This window comes from Epinephelus lanceolatus, chromosome 21 (assembly GCF_041903045.1).
Source record: "Epinephelus lanceolatus isolate andai-2023 chromosome 21, ASM4190304v1, whole genome shotgun sequence".
Classification (NCBI taxonomy): Eukaryota; Metazoa; Chordata; class Actinopteri; order Perciformes; family Serranidae; genus Epinephelus; species Epinephelus lanceolatus.
The window spans coordinates 5967818-5993669 of record NC_135754.1 but is presented as its reverse complement, the minus strand read 5'-3'; the positions used below and the strand labels follow the sequence as shown (position 1 = coordinate 5993669).

Sequence of the window (25852 nt, the reverse complement as noted above, 5' to 3'; positions counted from 1 at the left end):
TTATTCAGGAAGGTACACAGCCAAATATGCAATACACACCCACCAAAAGTTTGTGTGTGGTTTATGCTTGCACACAATGCCCCCGTCAACAAAGGTGAGCTGGCGTGCACCGATGCGCGCACACGCAAACACAAGGTGCCTTTTGAATAATACAGCTCTGCCTGGCAGGTCATACAGCTCTGCTGCCGTTCATATGGCCAGCTGGTGAATGCTTGGGAGGAAAGGTGAGAGGTGCTGCTCGGAGTGATCAACAATGGGTGCTGATGGATGAGAGAGGGAGAGAAAGATGGAGGGGAGAGAACATGGGTTCATTACCTGGCTTTTTCCTCTGGGACAGGGAGATTCCATCAGTGTGTGCTGGAATGCTGGACAGGCCATTTGTAAATGATCAATATATGTATATATGCAGGTCATATTTAGAAAGGGACATATTTTCATGTATTGGCTCTGTGTTCCAGCAAATAGCAATTACAAATTGGCTGTAAGGTGAAAATTCTGACTTTTACTGTAATTTGATTTTCATTTTTTTTTTTATATATTTCTTCATTGAAGGCAACTCCAAAAAATATTTAAATTGTAACATTTTACATTTTAATATTGCCCACTACACCTTCACCCACTCCTCTATCAGCTCTTATCCCTAACCCCGGTCAGTAATTTACAGTACTACAAGTACTGCAGGAATATAGTTTGATCCAACATGATGAAGCTGAACAGAACTAACACAGGAGTAGGAAGACACACAAATGTCAGTATAATAATTCCAGATGGGGCATCTCTGAAAAAGAGATCATGGGTTGCCGGTGGAAACAGAACATAGCTGAGGATCTTCTTAATCCAAATTTAAATTCTTCAGGTTTCAGGAATAAAAAACACTTTTATAGTCAGGAATTAGATAAAAGAGAGCTGAAGATTTGAAAAGGTTTTCCTCCAGTGCTGCTCCCATGTAACCTACTCCCCCTAAAGAAAATGTGGTGAATGGCAATGGAGGTGAACTAAATGTAAAATTTCTAACTTGACAGTATCCAAACAGAATGAATTACAGAAGTGAAAAGAGTTATTAATATGGGTAAAGCTGTCAAATATACCACTTATAAACAGATAGCTGAGTGTAGAAAAGCCCTGTCTCCATAACGGGGTAAACCCCCTTGTCTTTAAACTAAATTTGTTAAATATTTTGTTGGCATGTATGATGTTGGTCTGCAAACCAAAGGTTAGAGGTATGATGCAGAATTCAGCCTCTAGATGGTACCAACTCTTCTGTGGTTCACTGAACCATAGTGCTGTTTTATGGGGATTATCTTCCCAGTAGAAACATAATAGATTTCGTTTATAAAAAAAAAAAGAAAGAAAAGTCCACGTAGTCCCTTTTCCTCAGCAACAGTCTCACTAAATCATGGTATTAAACTGCCTCAAATAAATGTTAAAACGATGCATTGGAAAATGATTAGTGGAAGTTAAATGTGTTGCTCCTATATATGGATATTATATATTTTGGCAAGATTTTAATGGGTTGTATACTGCAACCTTGACAGGGTCAGGTTTTTTCCAACCCACTTCACATCAGCAGTGTAGGACTCACTCTTCATTTTATATCCTATAGTCCCCAACTTTTAGAGGACCAAATGTGTCTGGATGCCTCTCATGGGTGGACATGTAAGTTATCATCTATGTGGTGAGATGTCTGGTTAGGGTAAATCTGGTTGAAGACTTTATAGACCTCTAGGTTACATATAACCATAACTGCTAACTGAATAGTTCTATTCAACGTACAGGTCTAAAAACTCTTGTCAACCAGATTTTGTGAGGTTTTGATTCAGGCTGCAAGATAATATCAGTACGTCATTGGTATTGGCCGATATCAGCTTTAAGATGAAGTATTAGAATTGGCCAACATGCTTTTCCTTATTTTGCCCAATGAATGAATATTAGACTTTGAAAAGCATTCTCCATCATCCAAGAGTGAATATATTGGTACTGTATCGGTTATGGGCCAAACAAGTTGTTGTATTTGACATATCGGATATCCACAAGAAATCCAATATCATGCATCCCTAGTTTGAAGCAAGACATCTGATGTCACCAATGACAGCAGAAAGACAGCATAGATGAATTAATACATCTGAGGAATACTTCACCCCCCAAATGACCATTTGTATATCACTTACCCCGTGTTACACTGAATTGTTAAGAAAACTTTGTTTTTCTCACATTCTCCCACAATGAACAGAGAATCTTGTCTTGAAATCTTGAAAATTCTTGTCATAGGGGTTCATGTTTAACAGAAAAACATCAAAACATCCACTTACAAACTCTCACAGCTCCTGCAGTATAATCCAAATCTCGTTTATCCCGTCATGTGCTCAGTGCTCCCCAAACACATCTTTTCACTTAAACTTTACTGTAGAAAACACTTACACATTCTGTAGTCTCATGTACGCGCGAGTAGTGTGCCTGCGCCATTTATGTGGAAGTGTTTAAAATAATAAAGTTTTTGTGAAAATGCACGTGTTTGGGAAGCACTGAGCACATGACTGAACAGATACGACTTGGATTATATTACACCAGTTATTTGAGAATTTGTAAAGGGAAGTTTTGACACGGTTTTGTTATTGTTAGATGTGGACCCTTTTACTTCAGTTCATCAAGAATTTCTTTCATTTTTTGGATTCTTTGTTCACCGTGGAGGCACGTCAGAAAAAGCAGAAAAAAAGGAAGTTTTCTTTCCAAACTCAATGTTCCACGGGGTGAGTGACATAAAAATGATCATTTGGCAATAAAGTATTCCTTTAAAACCTTGAGGTCAGTGCTTCATTGCTCAGCAGGACAATTATCCTGAATAGAAAACCGAAGTCACAAAGCCCTTTTTCAGGCCGAACAACAGACGTTTCACCACTTTTCACCTTAGGTCAGTCGTTTGACCTCGATCTAACTGATCACCTTTCTCGCTGCTAAAGACTAGACTTGAGGCTCCCACTAGCTAGAGGTGATGTCATATGCAGTACAGGGCTGGCAGAGGATCATCAGTGAAGTACCAAGTGTCTGCTGAAGTCAGTGAGTCAGAGACTTCTGTCACTGACTGCAAAGAATTTGGAAGCAAATCTTAAGTATGACTTTAAGCTTTATGCTCAAGGAATAGTTCCACCTTTGGAGACATGTTCTGTCAGTGAATGAGATGTAAAGGTTGATCTTAATCTCATCTGCATCTGATCAGTTCTGTGCAACGCAGTAACAATGCATTAATTTAAATACCAAAGTCCCAGGTATCCAGGCACCATTTTATAGCTCATTTAACGTCTTCAGGTTGCAAATGACAATGCCTCATCTTGCAGGGTCATCTTCTAACAGAGCTGCTGCTGTTAGCTGGCCCAGTCTCAGCCAGGTCCTCAGAGAGCTCAGGTTGCAGCGAAGCCACAGTGGCTCGAGGCAATTAGAGGACAAAGCGCCTCATTCTATAATGGATGATCAAAACTCTTGGCTGTGCATGTATGACAACTGATCCCTCTTTTATCCACTTCACCAGAGATGGCCCGGCCGCGGCAGCTCACAAAGACCAAGATTACAGCTGGGCTTTAGGAAGAAAGCAGAAATTGAAAAAGAACACTGAGTTTTGGAATATAATCAGACAGGCCAAAATGATATGTTGGGAATCTAAATGTTATGCTTTTTTTCAGGTTTCAGTGGAGCATACAAAAATTCTGAAACAGCACTCAGACACCGTCAAAGACTTTTTTGCGGTGCAGCAGACATGAATGATGTGGATAACCATCGGGTTACAGACTTCAGTGTGCTGAGAAAATAAAAACAGACACAATCATTCTTGGGAAAAAAAACATGTAATAATTATCCACAAGAAATCTGTAGTGTGAAGTTACAAATAAAAAACAAATTAGGGTTCTTAATCAGTTCACTACAAAAATATATTCTAGGCTGATGCTAAATACCCAGCATTCTGAGACACAGTACCAAAATATTTCCTTGTGCGATCTAAGTAGCAGCCAACCCCAGTTACAACAGGCCCACAGGTACAGACTGAGTCACATACATACTGTATATATTAAAAACATTTCACTACAATAGCTTACAATTACATTCCTAAATTACATTATTCATTGCTGGCATAAAAATGGTTTACATAAAAATAATAAAAAACCAAACCCCTTAGAAAGCTGCTCCCCCCAAAAAGTACAGCACTGTGAGCTCCGCAGTAGTGGAGAAGTACCTATGGCCGGTATGTAAGTATAGAGTGGACGGTAGGGGAGAGGGCTCTGTTAGCAGTATACAGGGGGGCATTATAGTTTGTAATGTTACCACTAATTTAGTAAATGATGACTGAAAAACAAAAAAGTTAAACACCAGTGTGGTTCAACTTACATACATACAACTTTTGCATCTTTTTTTTTGTGGCATCACTGAAAACATTGATAGTTTATCTGAATAGTATGGAAGCTCATTTGAACCAAAATAAAAGGAGGGAAAATGATGATGTGTAATGATTCACAACAATAAAACCTTTCATGCACAGTCAAAGTTTTAACTTACCAAGGTAGGATTATGAAAAAGTAATGGTTTTTTTTTTGCATCGATATTATGAAAGTTTCAAGGACAAGTTAGGTCAAAAAGGTACAAAAAATGCATGTCAATATTATGGGATACTAAGTAACAGTTATGACTTTACAGTCAAAATGATAACAGTAAGTCAAATGTAGTCAAGTTGTAAGTATGATATTTTCTAAATATGAATATTTAAAAATGACAATGCATGTAAAAATTACAACATGCTAAGTCAAAACAGTGATTCAAAATCATAATTTTACTTAAAGGGATAGGTCAGATTTTTTTTTTTTAAGTAGGGTTGAATGAGGTACTTATCCATAGACAGTGTATTAGATACAGTGGATGTCAGGTGGCACACAACCAGTTAGGAGAAGCAGGCTGGAGAACCGTGCAGAAGCTAAGCAATGTACTGCTGTGGTTGGAGGTCAGCAACAGAACATGTTTTAGTCACCTTAAAAAGTCCCACCTAAAAAAATCAATATCAGTTTAAGTGTACACTAAATTTAGAATATTTTCATTGCTTTACCTTTCTGTCAGACAGGCCTTTCTGACGGGGGAAGCCGTTAAGGCTTCAGTTCCCCATCTATGCTCTTGTCAAAGCCACCAGACTCCATTGACAAAAACAGTAATTTTAGCTCTGTCCACAACAGCCGCTGGTCTAATGCTGCCTTGATCAGTTACTTAATTTGTGTTATTGAGTGACATTGGTGAATCTGAACTAACCATTTTAAATTCCAACGTCAAACAATGAAACAAACAAGTGAACTTATGTAGGCAGTGGTAGACCAGCAGCTTCTGTGTTCAGCAAAATTAAATCAATGTTTTTCTCAATGGAATCTGGTTATAAAGAGAATGATATAATGGCTTCATTTTCCCTTTGAAATCGCTGTATGATGGAAAGGTAAAGCAGTGAAAACACTCTAAATATAGCGTACAGTTAAACTGATATTGATTTTTTCAAGGTGGGACTTAAAATACATTTTGTTGCTGACCCCTCCACAGCAGTACAATGCTTAGCTTCCATGTTAGACTCTAGCCTGCTTCTCCAAACTGGAAGCGTGCCAAGAGACATGTATACTGTATGTAATATACTGTCTATGGATAAGTATCCCCTAACAATCCCACCTCAAACAATCTGATCAATCCCTTTAAGTAAAATTATGGCTCTCAAGTAAAAATGATGACACTAGTGAGACTGTCCAGATTCTTGACTTACTGTCTCACTATTTTGATGACAATTATTTGCATAGTATCTCATAATATTGACTTCTCATATAATGTTGATTCACTATAAGTCATTTATTATCATTCCTATCCTATCTGTTATTTCTTTTCCTGGCAGAAATGGGCTTCCATAGTATAAATCTGAAAATTCTTCAAATAAAAAAAGAAAAAAAAATCAGGCACAAATCACATAAAATGTATCCTGTAAAATATTTTCATCAACATTATCCAAACCATCCCCCACGGTCCTTCCAGCTCTATGTCCATTTGGGGAGAGGAAGGCCAGTGAGATTGCACAGCAGAGAGCGTGGTGATTGGACGAACCATTTCCACTGGCAGAGTCCACATGAAAAGGCTGGTGGCGGTGATAAAGGCTTGCAGAGTGAAGTGGGTATGATTGTAAAGTCAAACAGCTTCAGTAAGCGGCATCTATGGCAGATGTGAGATGCTGGTTTGATGCTGGCATTGATCTTGATGTGATGAATTATGGCATTGGTCACATGTGAGGAATGTGCTTCATGTAGCTTTGGGTTAAATGGTTGTGACCATGCTGTGATCATGTGTGTACAGCATGTGGTCTTTAGGCACAGGTGGTGTCTCTTCCTTCAGCCTCCGTCTGCACCGTGAGTGAGCCTTCAAACAGCATTCTTGTGGTGCTCGTGAAGCACGACTGCCAGGAGCCATTTGGTGTCTCTCCACCAGGGGTCGTTGTGAGCTGAGAGTGGGGAGGTCAGTCACTGAGGCGAGGGGTCGGGGGTCAGTAGTGGTTGTGACAGCCGAGCAGGAGGCGAGTGCTGCTACAGGACTGCAGTACGCTTCATACACATCAACATGTCAGTTCACTCTGTGGAGACACAATGAAAGACACTATGTTGTTTCCAGAGGAGTCAATGGCATATCAGTTTTAATACCACAGGTAGGGGTGTGCCATATCATCTCATTCACGATAATACCGTATAAGTTTTAATATAGTAAGAAAAATTCACATCATGATACTGCTCAGAGGGAACTCATTCAGCGGCTCCTCTGGCAGCAGCACAGCATCTCTCCCTCTCCTCTCTCGTTATTAAACCTTTGGTAATGTAAACCCACATGACGCTCGCAGCTCGACACTATATACACTAAAACACTATATATATGGGAATGTGCTATAGTTATGGTATCATAACAGCCTGTCACAGGTTACAGCGTGATGATTAGAGGAGAAATGGCAGAGCATAAAGGTCCAGGTGGAAAAAAAACCAACTCAATCATTTAGGATTTTGCTAAAAGAGAAGGAAATCACCTGCTGACATAGATCCCAGGGGACATTTTTTGTATTTGGGAGCTGTTTAAATGTGTAATATGTGGTAGATTTTATTTTGTTAAACTATTAATATTTGTTGTGGCAATTTCTAGCCAATCTGCTCGGGAGTCAGCAAGCAAGACTGAATAACTTTGTGCATGAGAGTTTATTCTCTATAGAGAAGGGGCAACCTCAGGCTCAGAGCTCAGAGGCTGTGCCTAGAACAGTGAATACAGGGCATCTTTATACCTACGCTCAGATGACAAGATGATGAGAAATCAATTGTAGCCTTCTTGGGCTTTCCAGATTTAATTATGTTCTCTTGATTATATCATACACCTGATACAACATGTTAGGTAATCGGCTGTATCTGTTAGACAGTCAATGGACTGTCTTTGAAGGCGAGATTATAGTGAATGTAAATCTCTTGATGATGTCAAGTAACAACAGATGTTTACAAAGAGGAAATGCAAAGGTCACACACTTACAAACACATGGGAAGAATGACACAATATAAGCATATGCATGAAGAAGACAAAATTTCCACCACATATTGTAGACAGAATCTGAATCTCACTCTGAGATTGTTTACAAACTTAAGTTATGAGAGATAATTTTTCTTTAGTTTTTACTGAATATTTGAAGTCAACTGTTAGGTTGACATGTCGAACTATATCACTTTTTTAATTGAAATTCTATGTTCGTAAATTAATAATACAATACTAATTTGTCATATTGTCAAACATATCTTTATGGCAAAATACCCTGAAATATTGTGATATTATTTTAGAGCCATATCGCCCACCCCTAAGCGAAGGTAAAAATATGGCACTACCTTTGTCTCACCTCAACTGTCCAGAGATGTCTCTCAAGCTACAGCACTCTTCACATTGTTCTCCATGAATGACCTGTGGCAAACACACAATAGCTTCCATCAACATGACTTTCTCCAGCTTCAGGGGGGCATGTTTACCTCTACAGTTTGAACAACACTTTTTTTTTGTTGTTGCAGTGTTTATGCCGCATTCATGTCATATAGGAACTGAATTATGATTTTCAGACTTCTGAATAATGTTCACATGAAAATCTAAGTCCTCCTTATTATACCTAACATATGACAATTGGTATATCATTTACCCACCCTGTGTAAGAATGAAAAAAACTTTCCTCGCATGCCTCCTCAGTGAACAACAATTTATGAAAAATCCCAAATTAAAACTTATACATAACATAATTTAACATGTTCTAGTGGGAATATGATCCAAAACAGGGTGAAAATTTACAAGATCATCAACCAAGATTACATGTTTCCCTGATGTTAGCTTGCAGCTGCATGTAGTAGTGTGCCTGCATCCGTGGATTGCCTTTATTGGAGAATAGCAGCACTTTCTAAGATGAAAAATCACTAATAAAAGCTTCAAAACACAATCAGACATGTTCCATCAGTGATATCATCTGAAATTGGGCAGAAATTAACAACAAAAAACAACATTACATGTTTCCCTGACTTTAGCACGAAGCTACATGTAGCAGTATAGCTGCAGCTGGGAAACCGCTGTGTATAGCGACATTTTCTCCTGTGCAAACTCATCAATAAAGGGCTCTAAACACAACCAGACATGTTCCAGCAGGAATATGATCCGAAACAACCAAGATTACGTTTCCCTTATGTTAGCATGTAGCTGCATGCAAAAGTGTAGACTACATAATGTAAACACTTGCAGTAGCCTTTCTGAAGCAGATGACCATATAAAGTAATCTGTCACAAGCTGATGTCAGCTTGTAGCCAAAGTAGAAATAAAAGTTGAAAGAAAGTATTCAGAACAGTCTGAAGTCTGATGTTTGTGCTCACAGGGATTACTTTTACATACTTAATCTTATTTTCTGATACTTTGCCATGTTTACTATGAACATCTGATGTTGTAACATTATTATACAGTGGTGGAAAAAAGTTTTCAGACACCCTTAAAATTTTCCACAATCTCAAATATCATGAAATATTTGTGGAAAAATCTTTTTTGTGTTTCAAAAGGTGTGGCTGCATTAGACAGATACAAACAAATACAAATTATATTTTTTTGTTTATTGTTTACAAGAAAAACTAACAAAACTAAATTCTTGACAGTTTCATTATGTCAGTTCTCAACATTGTCGGTATCAAAGTCAACAAATAACAGAGAATGTGTTCAAAACTGAACAAAAAATAAATAAACCATCACATCATCAAATTAATATTTAGTAGTCCTGCCACTGGCACGTAGTAGAGCTCTAATCCTGGCTGGCATGTTCCCCACGAGCCTTTCACACTGTTGAGGGGTAATCTTGTCCCATTCTTCTTGAATTACTGCTTTTAATTCTTCTAAATTCTTTGGTTTATGCTTTGAAACAGACCTTTTGATAATCCACCACAGATTTTCAGTGAGGCTCATGTCTGGGGATTGAGCTGGCCACTCTAAGACCTGGATACTGTGCTCCTGCAGCCAAGTTCTACTGGCCTTGGATGTGTGGCAAGGGGCATTATCTTGTTGAAACATCCAGTTTTTACCTCGACAGAACAGTGCACGCGCAGAAGGGAGCATGTGGGTTTCGAGAATGGTACAATACTTGGTCGAGTTCAATGTGCCATCACAGACAGTGAGATGACCAACACCAGCAGCACTCATGCATCCCCAAACCATGATACTGCCTCCACCATGCTTGACAGTACTGTACATGCTGGAGATAATGCTTCGCCTGGCCTTCTGCGTACCCTCACATTAGTAGGAGGAAGATAAAGCTGGAAACTGGACTCATCTGACCACAAAATCTTCTTCCAATTCCTGGCTGTCCAGTTCTTGTGTGCCTGGGCCCAACGACGCCGGGCTAACCTCTGTCTCTCATTGATCAGGGGCTTCTTGATAGCCTTGTAGGACCTTAAGCCATGATCTAAAAGTCGGCAACGTACAGTGCGGGTGGACCACTGCTGCTGAAGCTCCTGTGATGTCATTCGGCGGTTTTGCCTGCACATGCGGATCAGGATGCGGTCATTTCTTGCTGAACAAAACCCTTGGACGCCCAGATCTTGGTTTGTCTTCCAAGCTGTTGGTTCGTCTGTATTTCTGCAGAGTGTATCCAACTGCTGAAGGACTGCATCTGCACTTCCTGGCTATCTGGCGGCAGCTGTACCCTTCCTGGCTGAGAATCTTTATCTTCAGGCGTGTTTCCTGCGTTAGGTTCCTTGTTTTAGCCATTTTTGTGTCTGAAGAACTTTCAAATGTGCTGGCTTTATGTAGACACGAAGCTTGGCAACAAAAATTGTGTCTTTTAATAAAAAGAACGACCTTCATCACTGGTACCAAAATGACCCAATACTCAAAATTTCTTATGTATTTTTATGGAACCAATCAATTTTAAGTTTTTAATGGCTTTTTTAGGATTTATTTAGTATTTTGGCTGTGACTGTACTAAAAGAAATTGCACTTGAAGACCTAAGAGTGATTCTTAGTGCAATATTTCACAAATGCATGGAGTGTCCGAAAACTTTTTTCCACCACTGTATAAGACAAGAAACTCGGCTCTACTGCATGTCACTAACTCAGCTTCTCCAGAGCCTTTGTGCTCCACTGTCTCTCAGGTTAACTCGTATTGCAGCGGTGCCTGGATAGTGTGATGTGTGTGGTTGTGCTGCTGCCGTGGTCCTGCCAGATGCTTCCTACTGCTGCTGCTGCTGCTGCTGCTATCATTAGTCACACTTCTACTGTTATTATACACATGATTATTGTCACATATGTATATTATCATATATTAATACCTACAACATATTGTACCACAATAGCCGTAATTATTATTGTAATATTAAATTAATGTTGTTGTAACCTATTAACATTATCGTCTGTCCTGCATCTCTCTCTCTCTCCGTCTCTCTTTCTGTCTCATTGTGACATACAGATTACTGTTAATTTATTATGCTGATCTGTTCTGTACGACATCTATTGCACGTCTGTCCGTCCTGGAAGACGGATCCCTCCTCAGTTGCTCTTCCTGAGGTTTCTACCATCATTTTTTTCCCCCGTTAAAGGGTTTTTTGGGGGGAGTTTTTCCTTATCCGCTGTGAGGGTCCTAACGACAGAGGGATGTCGTATACTGTAAAGCCCTCTGAGGCAAATTGCTATTTGTGATATTGGGCTTTATAAATAAAATTGATTGATTGATTGAAATTGATAATAGGTCCCCCTTTAAAATCAAGAGGAAACCATGCTGGTGTCATTTGCTTTAGCAATGACTAAATTAGTGATGGCTGATTACTTACGTCTGGTCTCCTTCTAGTGACTTCTGGATCTCTTGAAGTACTTCTGCAAGACAATAAAACATGACTGTAACTAACCAGTGTTCTCAGCACAACACTCAGTTTATGGCCTGTAGCAGCAGTTCAGTCACATTAGGACACAGCCTACTGGGATCAAAGGGAAGTTAGATGAATCATGCGTTGGGGTGATGTTGGGTAAACACTGCTGTATGATGCTTCAGGTTTCCAACCTGCTGATGAAGGTGTGTCTGATGACAATGGGAGCACAAAGCTGACATACCAGTTAGGAGACGCAGCACATGGTACTATTAAAGCTCAAGTCAGACTTTAAGGGTTCAAATACGGTAACAAGAGGGGCTTCCTGTATCATATTTCTACTACATAGCTCCGTCTCTCGAGTACTCACTCTCGTCATTCAGCAAAGCATGCTCCATAACACGTCTAGCTGCACTTTCTGGAACACACAGGCAGCAGGCAGAGGACACGTCAGTACAGTCAGCCACAAACAAGTGTGTAAAAACAGACAGCACAAGCACAGAGCTTATCAACATCACACAGAACACTACATCTGGACATGTAGTGTTCCCTCAGCCAGTGGCACATGCACGTTTACGTATGATGCTTTTAGCGTTTACAAGTCTCTGACAGACATTTTACCTGCATCCTCACTGTCCTGTCTGGCATTTCTAGAAAGACAAAGAAGATAAAACTCATGAGTAATGAAATAAATAGTGAGGTACAGTCAAATATGGAAACACAGAGTGTGCTGTATATACCTATACGCAGAGGAAGCTCCATCAGCATGTGGCCTGTGTTGGGTGGGTGAATGAAGCGGAACCTCAACCAGACAACGAGGCTCCACCAGTTGGCGTGTGGACAGAGAGAAGCGCTCAAACTCGGATGGAGAGATCAAGTAGAAGCCTGAAGGAGAACAAAAGCACACAGAACAATAATTTCGCTAAAAACAACACAGAGGTTCTAATGTGGACCTATTTTAGGGAACTCTAAAAAAGCTGTAGTAAGAAACAGACATGCACACCAGCAACATTACTGTATCATATGGACCTAAAGGTAAAAACACAATGACAGACTTTTTCTTTTGGAAGAACAACTCTTTGAAAACTAGAAGTTGAGCTCTGACCTTTTGGATGTGAAATGTCATCACTTCATCATTTTATTATATTAGAGATACGTGTGAAATTTTGTTAGAGTATGAATTCTTGAGTTATGGCCAAAAACATGTTTTATGAGGTCACAGTAAGCTAGACTTTTGTCCAACAAATTCAGCTTAGTTCATTCTTGAGTCCAAGCGGACGTTTGTGCCAAATCTTAAAGAAATTCCCTAAAGGTATTGTCAAGATAATGCATTCGCGAGAATGGGATGGACTGACTTGTGGGCACTAAAATAAATTGTGAGTTTACAGAGTAAAGTACGGAAACACAGTGTACAGTATATACATACGTAAGTACAGTAAACACAATTCCTCTGGTCACAGCTATTCCCGACGCAGAGAGATATATAATCTGGTTATTGTTTCAAAAGACTGGATTATAGCAACTAGACTATACAGTTTCATTAAAGACACTGTGACCTCTAGTCTAGCAATATGTGCTAGCACAAAGAGCAGCAATGGTATCAAGACTGTGTGATTTGTCAATCATTAAAATAACCCTTTTCACATCAAAAACATCTTCGGATCACTAGCTTCCAGACAAACTGAGATTTACCTCCAGCTGCTGATAGAAATCTGAGGATAAACACATAAACTGAGAATAATAAAATGTGTATTTAACCAGTTAATTTGAAAGGTCAAATTTGTTGTTAATTATCATCAATGATACCAAATATATTTAATGAAAGCAGGTGAAGATGTATTATTTTATTTAGCAGGACTGGCCATTATTGTCAGTGTGTGTGTGTATTTTTTTGTAAGTAAATGTTAGGCATGTAGTTGTGATGGTAACAGCTGAAAGCTAAAAGATGCATTTTTATCCCTGAGGGGCCACTCAGCTATAGAAGTACAAAAGTGTGTGTCAACGTGTGTTTACCCACCCTGGCCATGTTTGGTGAAGACACAGGAAGCGATGCCGCTGACGTCCTCTCGGCGTATGCAGGGGTAGTGAACCTGCATCTTGACTGTCGGCAGAGACACCACATGGACGTCGCCCTGATTGGTCAGAACCAATAGGCCGCTCTCACCATAGTCCTCCGACCGACTGCTGCCAAACCAGGCCACACCAACCCTCCGCACTCTGGAGCCGTCCATGGCTGTCAGCTTCAGTTTCATCTTAGCGCTCACCTTTGGCAGGGTGAAAACCTGAACACACATGAACATGATCAGCTAAACAACTATCAATGTGCGGTGTGTCCTTTCAGACAGCTGAACACTACTGAATGCCATTGTAGTTTGGGAGCAAGACATTTTTTTCCCAGAAACAAACTGTTTTTACATCTTAATCTTAAATCATCAGAATCTGTGATGTCTTAAATAATTTCTAAATTTAAAGCCTGAATAAATTTAATTCTACCACTGCCAATTCTACTCAATTCTTTTCTATCTTCAGCACATACAGATCTTTACCTCTTGCAGGTTGTCTGGAATAGAAAATGTAAATAAACAACTGTTAGTTGAATGAAAAAAAAAATACGTATGTATCGTGTTGGGTTCTCTAGTGTTAAGCCAATTACAGCCTGCCACTCAAAACCACCATGTTCTTGCTCTTTCAGCCAATCAATGAGTACAGATTTTTAATAATTAAAAAACTGATTTACTCTCAAATGAACCTGATAAAACTCAATAGTGGATTTCAAGATGATATGATACTAGATTCAATAAAGTGCTATTAAACCCACATCTGTAGCAAATGCATCATAATTGAGGTGAGTGAACATTAAGTGAAACTTTAATCTCAAAAACTGATGGACTGCTACATCTATACAGGTTCTGTGTGTCATATGTATAGCTGTTTACAGGTGTTTGTGTTGTGTGTGAAGGCTTCTGACAGTGTGTGATCCTGACCTTAAACTGCTCCTCAGATATGACCAGGAGGTGGTGTGAGCCATGCATGTCAGGTGAGCGAGCCAGGTCGTGGGCCACCTCAAGGGGCTCAGGTAGAGGAGCCCCGTGACCATCCAGCACCACGATACCAACAACAGGAGCCCGGTGCATGAGCTGGATCTCCTTAGCTGGAATAAAGGAGGAAGAGAAAGAGAGGTTACAAGAGGACAGAGATGAGAAAGCATTCTACCCCAAACATCACAACCTATGTTTCTCACCCTGATGTGCAGTGACTGGTTCGTCCGCTCTGTGCTCTACAGGAGGAAGGCGGAGCATGTATGCAAACACACAGCCACCATTGGTCCCTGCCCATAGGGAGGGTGTGTTGTGTGAACCTACATGAACATGAGGAGACATGTTAAAAACCAGAAGTACAATATCAATGTTTACCCTTTACTTACTCATATTCAAAGGCAATAGCAGCCTACAAATCTGTTTTTTTAATGCCAGATATCCAATCCAGTGTTTCCTTTATAAGCATTCTGCAATGGCTGAGTTATTGTGTTTTTAGCTGAGGTTGATTGGCTGTTTTGCACTCAGAGTACTGCAGGAGCGACAATTTTTGTGTGCCAAACCCCAAGTTAGTGTTCGCCTGGTTCCCTCATCAAAAAGCCAATGGGATTTTCCACCTGATTTTGGATTATTGCAGAAAATAAGCTCAGTGTTAAACAAAAGTTTATGATACTTGCATGTTTTATTCAGCAAGATAATCTTCACAGATAAACACCACTTTTATGATTTTTTAAGCATAAATGCAAAGATAAAAAGTAAAAGGCTAACATTAAGCTACATGTATAAACCAGCTACACCACGGTTGTATGACTTCAACGTTTCCACCACCACAAAGCTGTAATGCCGTGTTTGGCATGATGAAGTTCTGTAGTCTCATTTCACCACTTGTTAGCAACCGCTTTTTTAAGACTCATAAAAGCTTCAAAATTCACAAGTGGGGTATTCACTGTCGTATTTTATGTCATAAAACAAATCATAAAAGTCTCTTAAGCTTGTGTTAACTACAGATTGCATTTGTAGGCTTCCAACCCAAAAGCCATTCAAAGCATACATTGACTTTAAGACGAGGGAACCACCAGTGGAAAAAAATGCTTTTTTTTTTGGTGTTTAAGACTCATTCCTACACCACTCTACTGTTCTCCTTGAAGTGTGCTGGATGTCATATAACGTGACGTTAACCAGTCATGTGGTAACCTAGTAGGAAATTAGACCTTGTGTGCTCCTGGTATTACTTTGTTTAAATGAAACTCAACTCCAGACGTTTGCTCCTGGTGTTCTTCACCACTGTTTTGGAAGAATGAAATAACGAGAGTAACAGGCAAACCAACATTTTTAAATACAGTGTGGTGGTAGGCGGTAGAATGAGTGGCCCATCTGCTGACCCCAAGCAGTCAACCTAGGGTAAACACCGAGTTCAGAAAATGTAAAAATAATCAGTTACATTCAGAGTTCCATGATGTAACTTACTGTCTGAGAGGAAGGTGTCCGCGAAGTAGATTGTCCGCACAAGACCGGTGAATGAGTCATCGGAGGAGCGAGCCTCGATCTTCCTCTGAACGGGAGCCAGCTCCATCTCTGCAAGTTCAGCCTCCAAACGAGCGTTCGCCTCCTGGAGCTGCTCAGAGAGAAGACAGCGATGAAGGTTGGGGCAAAAAAAAAAAAAAAAACAGATTAAGAAGATGACAGGACTGTGGGGGTCTCATCAGTGCCAGTGATGTGCCTCTGATTCCCTCACTACTATTTATTTTGACTCCCACTGAACAGAAGAGCAGAGAGCTATACAGCTACCTTGGCGGCGTTGTTGACGTGGTGTTTCCTCAGCGAGACTCTGCTGCGTCTGATTCTCCTGAAGGACTGTCTGAGGGATTTCTTTATGCTCTTCACCCTGGACAGAGGACCCTCCAATGCCAGCTGATCACTGGGGTTTAGGGTGCATCTACAGTTGGATAAATATTGAGTTAGTACATAAATTAACTGTTGATGTACACATTAACCTGAAATTTCACAAATCAATTTAAAACCTCCTGTCAGAGTAATTATACAACCACTGCTGAAGTGGTAGTGACAGGGGTGTCCTGTAGCTCACTGAGTCTCCATTTTGTTGTGTTTGTTTCGAGCAAAAGGTTGAAAGCTACTTATTTAGGCCACTTTGAACTGATTCTTCTTCATTTATGCTTCTTGTACTTCTCATGACAGCCATGTACTTGAAAATCCCATTAGTGTAGCGGTGCAGAAGAAATATTCCCTGAGCAGGAAAAGAGCCCTGTATCAAGCAAGCCACCGAATGAGAGAGTGAATGCCCCTTTGCAATCAGTCCATCGTCTGTGTATGTGTATGCTGCATTTTCCTTCATATTTCTTCTTCCTAGTTCAAAACGTCATGTGTCACCCTAAAGCACAGAGTCGTTTTTGGCCATTTTTACCCAGGATTGAATTAAAAAAAAATAAATAAAAAAAACCATGGTAAAATAATACCAATATTCATTACCCACAATAATGATGGTATCAACATGCTGGTAACACAAGAGCAAATGTAGCAGGTCTGCCAATGTTCAAATGTCAATCAGGAGTAAACTGAGTAAACTGCAGATATGCATGAGCATCATGATGTCACTTTATAATGCTTTATTAAAGGAACCCCCCAAATGCTCATATGTATATTGATTACTCACCCTGTGACTGTTTTTCTTACATGCCTCCACAGTGAACAAAGAATCAAAAAAAAAAAAATAAATAAATAAATAAAAATTCTTGATGATATGAAGTCATAGGGGTCTGCGTTTAATATCAGCAAAACTTTATCTGTTTCAAACTCTCACACAACTTTTGCAGTATAATCCAAGTCTCATTTATCCAGTTATATGCTCTGTACTTCCCAAACAGACAGACCTTTAAGACAGGGAACTAAACAGAAAGTGAAACTCTATGCTCTCTTCAAAGCCAGACTCTATTCACAAAACAGTAATTTTAATTTCACCTTCCTTCACCAGAGCAGGTGGTCCACACTGCATCAGTCAATTACTTATTATTTACTATTGTGGGACTTTGGTGTTTTAAAGAGTTAGTCGGGATTTACCAAAGTCTCACAATAACATAAACTAACTAACTGTTCCAAGCAGTGGTAGACCATCGGCTCTTGTGTATGGTTTTTGTCAATGGAGTCTGGCTTTAAAGAGGGTATGAATAAGTTACACTTTCCATTCAGGTACTGACCGAAGCACTGGGCATACAACTGGATAAACGAGGCTTTGATTATACTGCACAAGTTGTGTGAGAACTTTTAAATAGGTGTTTTGTTATGGTTTTGCTATTGTTAAAGACGGACCCCAAAGACTTTAATTTGTACAGAATTTTCTCTGTTTTTGGATTCTTTCTTTGTGATGTTTTCTTCACAAATTCATCGTATCCTGGGGTGAATAATTGATATACAAATGGTCACTTAGGGGAGTTAAGTATTCCTTTAATATCTGCATCACAGCTAATGTGTGGTATATTTTGACATAGTGTTACCTCTCAAGTCCCACTGCATGTGAAAATATGTGTTTATGTGTGCAGTCTTAAGGGGACTGTAACTCGAAGCAGCTTCAAGAGTCTAAGAGCTGAGGAGAAGGCTTGTGACAAAAAGACTGAATCCAAAAACCACCCAAAAAAATGTAGATGAAAAAAAGTGGCTGTGAAAGCATGCATCTACACAACTGCTAAAACATGAAGCTGAGAAATCCTGGAGGATGTAAACTTTCTATGTACAATTACAACTTTAATTTTTTTCTGTGCATCTCCTTACTTGACGAAGACGTTGTTCTTCTGTTGGTAATCGTACAGGCCAAAGCCGTGGCTGGTGCCAAACGCTACCAGCTTCCACTCTGAGTGCAGGGTGAGGGCAGTGACCACAGCAGGAGGCTGGCACTGGACCAGAGCAAAGGGCTGGAAGCCTGGAGGAAACAGCACTGGCTCCTCTCGCATATCCAGCTGAGTGTGACCCTAATTAAGAACAAAACCAACAAAATACTTTAACTCTGTGGTGCTGGCATAGTGTTATTGTCAGGTGATAAATCATATTCAAAAGTAACTAGTTCAAAAGGTGCCTGTTAGGAGAGGGACAATTACAAATACTGGCCTGTGGTATTGCTGCTCATACAGACAACTGCACACTCAACCCATCCTTGGGTCCTGAAAGTTACTTTATATGATGCTTGAGATGTTTGAGTTTGCTACAATGTGACATATCTGGTCTCTTTCTTTATTGCATCTTGATTATGCTGTAGCAAGCGACAGAGAGCAAGCTGTGCTGGGTATTGTTTAAAAAATTACAATACCAGTGCATATACATATACAAAGTGATACTGATCCCAACAGAGTAGTCCATTTGATACCTTTTTCCCCCTACTTCATATGACAGTCATCATATGAATGGAAGAACTAAGTTGTGTAAAATGCCATCAGACGCCACAGACATGTTGTTTAAACATACTTTGAAACCTTTTGTTTCTTGCATCTTGGCACACTGAACTGCCAACTCTGTTAAACACACTGCACTTGACGTCACCACACCACACTGTATGGGTTGAAGCTGGTAGCAGGCCAATCACTCGTCAGTAAAACTAAACAACGTATGCAGTGATGAAACCATACAAATAGTATATTTTTTTTTATAGATTTGGGCACAAAGTAGAATTACTGCCTCACACCCATGTCTGTGAAAACAGAGATGCTTCACACTCACAAGATCTGAACAATCAGCACAGTTTCAAGGTGGACACCCAAAAATAGTGCCACTAATTAAGTATCTGATTAAATGTCTTTCCTTCTGCTCCTGACATATGACATTGAGTAATGGCCACAAAAATTGTTTTATGCCGAATATTATGATGTCACAGTGAAGTTGACCATTAACCTTTTGGATATGAAATGTCATCACTTCATCACTATATCCTATTAGACATTTGTGTGATGTCTTGATATAGTTAGCATAAGAAAACATGTATTGTGAGGTCACAGTGACTTTGACCGACCGAATTGTAATCAGTTTTTTCTTGAGTCCAAGGGGACATTTGTGCCAAATTTGAAGAAATTCCCTCTAGGTATTGTCAAGATATCGTGTTCCTAAGAATGAGAAAGATAAGGGGACATTGGCCTTGACCTTTGAGATACTGCATTCATAAGAATGAGGTGGGTGCAAGGACACACTGACATTGACCTCTGACCACCAAAATTTCATTGTTAAGTACAAGTGAACATTTTTGCCACATTTGAAGAAATTCCTTCAGTGTTCTTGAGATAACGTGTTCACAATTGTGTCTGTCTGAGACAGACAAAGTAACAGTAACCTTGACCTTTGACCACCCTGGCTATTGTCAGCACAAAGGCATAAAAATGATCGAATGCAGGTATTGTTTGCCTGTTTTGACACTACTTGGTACGGGGCCATTTCAGTCAATACCTTAAAGGTATCAAGTACTGATACCCAGCTCTACGCTGTACCTAGCATGCTGTTGGGTGATGTAACAGTAAATATGAGTCGTTGTCAGGAGTTGGCAGAACACTGCACTTCCTGGGGTCCTCAGCAATACAAGCCAAGTGTTCAGTAAATTGGATGAATGGTTGACAAGAGAGCAGACAGACAGACAGACAGACAGACAGACAGACAGACAGACAGACAGACAGGGGCTCCTTCCAGTTTAGTTAGATGATACAAGAGATGTAACAGGAAAGTAATATATTGTAACTAGCACAGAGATATCACAGCTTTCAGAGTGTGATGAGTAAAGAACTGAAATGGTGAAGTCCCAAGTAATGTATTTGTTTTTGCAGTAATCTGTCCAACACTGCTCATTACCTTCCAGCGGAAGCCCTCTTGGCCCTGCAGCAAATCCACAACTTTGGCTTCAACCGTCTGCTCTGCTGCCTCATCATTCAGTTCCAGCACCAGGATCTGACGAGACAAACATGAAACACAGTGGAATACAAGAGAATAAGATGAACACACCCTATTTAAAAACTGATCTCAAGTTTAAGACGGCTGAAGAAAAGGACTCCAACTCTGTTTAACTCTGGTCTTTGCACATTCACCAGTGAACTCTGCATGTCTTTGTGCAGTTTTGTGGAGGGTTAGTGAAGTTGACTGACCTCTCATACTCCAGTAAAATCCTTAACAGAAGTGCACATCATAGAATTTAAATTCCCTCGACACTTCATCAAATGTTATTATTGTCACGCTACATATCTCTTAAATTGTTGTTTCATGGTGGATTTAGACAGTGAGATCTGGCAAAGTGGTGACATGGCTAAAGAGAAAGTTAGGCAGGTCAAGACATAAGTAGTCCGGTGATCAAACAGGTTGTAAGCAGAGCACCAGGTAAGCCAAACCCATTTAAAAGACAAAAAGAAGACAAATGTCAAAACTTTCCTGTCTGTTTTTAAACTGTCTGATGGTGTGTCTGGTGATTCTTCACCAGTCAGACTTTGATGCCGCTCTGTGAGATCCTAGCAATTAACTTGGTGCAAACAGATACAAATGATGGCTAAAACTATGAAAGACAGGCTCATGTTGTAATAATAATAATGACCAGAATTATTCTTTAGAATAAAGTAGAGAAAACATCACTGGATCCCTTGTTTGTTTATACTGTATATGAATGTATCAGTTTTTAAAATATCAAACATGCTTAGTCTTAAGGGGTGCATTCAGTTCACAGCATAATATGTACTTGTTATTTTTTTGTTTCTTATTATTTCCCCTTCATGTGGAGAACCCTTTACAGCCATGAGCAGGACTTCATGCAACATTCTTTAATTTGTTACCATGTTAAAAATTACAGTTAATGTTTAACGGTTATCTCACCTGTCCAGCAGTGCCAGCTACAGTCAGATAACCACTGTATTTACAAAGGTGGATCTTCTGAATGCCGAGCCTTGGGTCATCACTGTAGGGGTCAAAACAGCCGACCTGGACAAAAGAATAAAATAATAGGTAAGCCAGCAATTTACTATACTTTTAAAAAAGTTAGGAAACTTATGTGAGACAGATTTTTTTTTTTAAATCAATAGCTAAAAATTAACAAAGTCAAAGCATCATCATCATCATTTATAAATAAAATTGATTGAATGATTGATTAGGAAATATCGTGACTTTTAGTCCCTAGAATGAGTCAAGCTCCAAAAACGATGGTTCTTACAGTACATTTCCCACGATGCAACTCAACAAAGGCTTCATTAAACCCTCCATGATTGACAAACACCCTCTCCTTATAAACTCAACCTCCAGGTTGTAAGACTTTAAGTTATAAATCAATAGTGACCCTGATGACATCATCAGGGTCATTTTCTCAGACTTGAAAAAGCTTCTCCAATCCTCAGAGGACATCATATGACTGATCTCACAGGCTGAGCAGTGCCACTGTGTAGGCCTGTCACAATTATAACATGATAACCTGATCACGATTATGTGAGGCGACTGTGATCATTCGGTCTAATTACACAATCAAGGGAATTTAAAGCCAATGTTACAAATGTGGCGACAATTAAAAAGTGAATTGGGTGTGTTTCCAACAGCTGGGTGAATAAGGTGTGTACCTGAGCACAGAGTTACAAAGTCAGGAAAAATTATTTATCGCAGTTATTTGTATGACAATTAATTATCAACTAAAATTTTATTTGCTCTTCTATTGTGAAGAATAAACTACTACTAAAATAATATCTTGGCTAATAGGTGATACCAGCTTTTTTCTGTTTCTGTTTTTGCAGACACGCACCTTTCTGAATGGCGGCCACTCTCCTTCAGTGCCTTGGTTCATGTTATCGTTCTGATCAGCGTCTGTGTGGAAGACTCCAGCTGTGCTTAACTTATACATAGGATACAGACAGACTCCTGATGCATCCCAGAAACGCACTGTCCCATCCTCGTGCCTACACACACAAATAAATATGATACTGATAAATGTGTCAAAGAAATGGTGCCAATGGATATTTGCATGGTTGAGAACTGACCCTGTGAGCAGCAGGTCTCTCTGTGGAGGGTCTGGGGCCAGGTTCTGTCCTCCTGTTATTGGCCATGGCTGCATGGAGAGAGGGGAAATGAAAGTTTAACAATAATACCAACATAATGCTTCTGTTCAACCAGAAATGAAGGAATGTGTCCATATTCAGGACACAGCATACCATGTATGATGGAAGCTTTAGAGTCTAAAGAGAGTCACAAGCAGGTTTTGTATCTGGGTTAATGCTACATACAGATGTCTCTCAGCCAGGGTACCATTATACTTCTCTTAGGACCTTTCTTAAGAACAAATTTAGGAAAAGCTTAAGAAAAGATCGGTGAATCGGGCTCAATGTGATTTGATTAGCTAACACTTTAATTATTTTCAGTGACATCTGCCCAAGGTGTACCTTTTTGGAGTAGTGTGTGTTCTGCAGGTCTCCAGCAGCGAGGACCCTCTCCCACAGTTTGAGGGGAATGGCAGAAACATGGTGGGAGCAGGTGATGGCTGAGCTGTGAAGGGGAACCAGGTAAGGTGTCTGAATGACTGGCCAGCCTTCTGTTTGCAGGTCAATCACGACCAGCTCCTCCTCAACCAGGACCACCAGCGCACTGGGATCTCCTGCAAATGGACAGAAAAGAACAATCACAGTATTTATTGTTGTGTAGACACTGACCTGGGATAGGTTGGTGTCTCTTGTCTAGACTTATTTCTACAGTGTTATACAGTGTCAGAGAACATCTGTAAAAGATCTGGGCTTGAAAAAAGCTCTAGTAAAATCATACTAAAAACTAGAATTGCTGCCCTGCTGTTGTATGCCTACACACACCAATCAAGTTTGTCTTACAATTTACATCCATGTCTGTGAAAACATTGTAAACATTATGATGTCACAGTTAAGGTGACCTTTGTTTGACCTCTTGGGTAAATGTCATCACTTAATCATTATATCCTATTAGACATTTGTGTGAAGTTTTATCATAATTTGCAAAAGGCCAAAAACATGTTTTGTGAGGTCACATTGACCTTGACCTTTGACCACCAAAATCTAATCAGTTCATGCTTGAGTCCAAGTGGATGTTTGTGTCAAATCTGAAGAGTTCCTTCACAGTGTTCTTGAAATGTCATGTTCACAAGAATGAGACGGACAAGGTAACAGTGGACATTTGTGCCAAAATTTAAGAAATTCCCTCCAGGCATTCCTGATGTATTGTGTTCACAAGAATGGGATGGATGTACATACAGACAACCTGAAAACATATTGCCTTTAAACCACTTTCGTGAAAGCAAAACCAAAAGTGAGCACATCCAATGTCTGTTAGGAGCAAAACTGGTTGAATGGTCCATGTGTATCAGAGATGACATATCTTCAGACTGTTTACATCCTTCCGATGTCTACAGTGGAAGTTTATAATGAGTATATTTATATGCAAACTAGAACCTATATTACAGAGAGAAATCAGATTACAGGAGAAAAACACTATTAGTTTACATTAAAGGTGAAATCTTGGGATAGTAGTACCTGCCTGATAGCTAACTGGCTAAACTTAGTCTAATGTGTAAAATTGGCATAGTGATGCTTACGCAGGGCAGATACTGTACGGATTACTGTGGATCAGGAGGAGGATATTTTGAGCAGCCCTGCTGAAACTGAAGTGGACAACAATCAACTGAGCACAAGTGCTAGTGGGTACTAAAGCTGCGCCGATAAGGGTCTCCACTGAACATGATGAGGGACTGGTCATTGTAGTGATGAGACTTGTGTATAAGAGTTAAAATGCCGATATTACTATTACCCCTTTGTACAGCATTGCTGTTGCTGACAACAGTCAACTCTGCAAAATGTTTTGATAAGCAATAAACCTGCCTCCTGCGTGAAGTGTCATAGCTGAATAGGGTGGGCCTATGCTACTCTATTTTGATGTCAGTCATAGTGGTGGTACTAAGAGAGTGTTGAATTTTCAGAGGTGGTCACACATTAAGTTAGCAAAGAAAATAATTAAGCACACATTTGTAGGTGCCTGGCAAGTGAGCTGACTGCGATATGCCGAATAGGGCAGGAGAAACACTGATTTGTATCATGAAACTGCAAATTTGAGCAAGCCCTCAGTGCTTACTGTTAATAGCTGAGTCAGTGTTTTGGACATATTTCAGTCAATACCAAGTATTAAGACTTGATACCCAGTCCAAAAGCTGCATTTATATCAACATAGTGTGTCACACAGTTTCTTTCTAAATTTAAGTAAAAGGACGAATGCATAAAAAACAGTAAAAAAAAACCCAGCTGGATCTGACTTCTTTGGAAATAACTTGCTCATGCTCACCTACTAAAATTGTGCAATCTGAATCTAAGCAGTTTAGTCTACAAAACTTTGCCAAACAGCTTCCTTTCCATCACTGTGTGTGGTGTGTGTCTGCTGTACATCAGTTATTTGTGTTGGTGTGTGTTGCCTGCCTGTGTGCTGTGGTCCGTCTCTGATGGCGAAGAAATCGATGATCCTGGAGGTGAAGTCCAGAGCCACGTGTGTTTTACCGTGAATCACCGTGATACAGTGTCTGTCCCCATAGCTGGCTCTGGGCATACCACCACTGAAGAGGAGGAACGGAGGCCTAGGCACACAAACACAAACACACACACACACACACACACACACACACACACACACACACACACACACACACAAAGGTTCAAGTTCAGTTCAGTTTGCACTGAGATTAATGTGTAACAACAGGTCATCTAACACATCTGGGAAATTAAGTTAAACATTAGAACGGTGAGGCCGTTAGAACCACTTTCACTGAGGGAAAAAATGTAACAGATGTCACAAATTAATCAAACTTTATGAATAAAGTGAACTCACCCTTTTTCTGTAGGTAGCTGAACTATTTTAGAAATGGCCTTGCAGGGAAAATGTCCTGCAGTGACAAAAGACGAGTCATTATCAGTCTCCAGAAAAACACATTTCATGCAGGAAAGAAAAATACACAGCAGACATATCTTCATCTTCACCATAGGGGATGTCTGATTTCTCCTCCTCCTCATTCACATCGTCACCATTCACCATCCATCGACAGTAACTTCCATCACTGTGTGAACTGAGAATGTAGGCTCCGTCCTCTGTCCACCACACGCTCTCCAGTTGCTATGGTTACATTGAAAACACGTAAGGCAAATACCAAGGTTAAGTTTGCTGGTTATGACCACAGTTTATCCAGGACTGGTTGGTTATACTGAGTTACAGAGTACTTACCTGTGTGGCGGGGATGTGCTGGATGGCGCGCTGTTTCTCTAGATCCCAGATGACCATGAGACCTCGTCCGTAGCCGATAACTACCTGGTTTGGGTTGACTGGGTTCTCCTGTAAGGCCTCTACATGTTCCAGATTCCTGCGGCCAATGTAGTCGTCTGGGACACTGGAGGAGACAGAAGGAGGATAAACACAGGAGAGAGGAAA

At 40.0% G+C, this 25852-nt stretch overlaps 1 protein-coding gene across 4 annotated transcripts in view; it reads right to left on the bottom strand.

Moving 5' to 3' along the window:
- Window positions 1-3820: 3820 nt before the first annotated feature.
- The window catches only part of llgl2 (LLGL scribble cell polarity complex component 2), a 50365-nt gene continuing 28333 nt past the window's right edge, over window positions 3821-25852 (bottom strand). Inside the window, exons 7-27 of one of the 4 annotated variants that reach the window (XM_033611620.2) lie at window positions 25649-25811; window positions 25408-25540; window positions 25259-25313; window positions 24853-25007; window positions 22807-23018; window positions 22408-22475; window positions 22173-22326; window positions 21263-21367; window positions 20258-20353; window positions 18206-18402; window positions 16211-16358; window positions 15890-16037; window positions 14629-14745; window positions 14372-14538; window positions 13405-13669; window positions 12128-12272; window positions 12009-12037; window positions 11758-11805; window positions 11355-11397; window positions 7913-7974; window positions 3821-6625 (exon numbers count right to left, since the gene is read on the bottom strand). In XM_033611620.2, coding sequence (XP_033467511.1) covers window positions 7935-7974; window positions 11355-11397; window positions 11758-11805; window positions 12009-12037; window positions 12128-12272; window positions 13405-13669; window positions 14372-14538; window positions 14629-14745; window positions 15890-16037; window positions 16211-16358; window positions 18206-18402; window positions 20258-20353; window positions 21263-21367; window positions 22173-22326; window positions 22408-22475; window positions 22807-23018; window positions 24853-25007; window positions 25259-25313; window positions 25408-25540; window positions 25649-25811 — 2488 coding nt within the window. In that variant the 3' untranslated portion in view covers window positions 3821-6625; window positions 7913-7934. Of the gene's footprint in view, window positions 6626-7901; window positions 7975-11354; window positions 11398-11757; window positions 11806-12008; window positions 12038-12127; window positions 12273-13404; window positions 13670-14371; window positions 14539-14628; window positions 14746-15889; window positions 16038-16210; window positions 16359-18205; window positions 18403-20257; window positions 20354-21262; window positions 21368-22172; window positions 22327-22407; window positions 22476-22806; window positions 23019-24852; window positions 25008-25258; window positions 25314-25407; window positions 25541-25648; window positions 25812-25852 lie in introns of all 4 variants that reach the window. The other 3 variants (XM_078163114.1, XM_078163115.1, XM_078163116.1) reach the window with 3 other exon arrangements.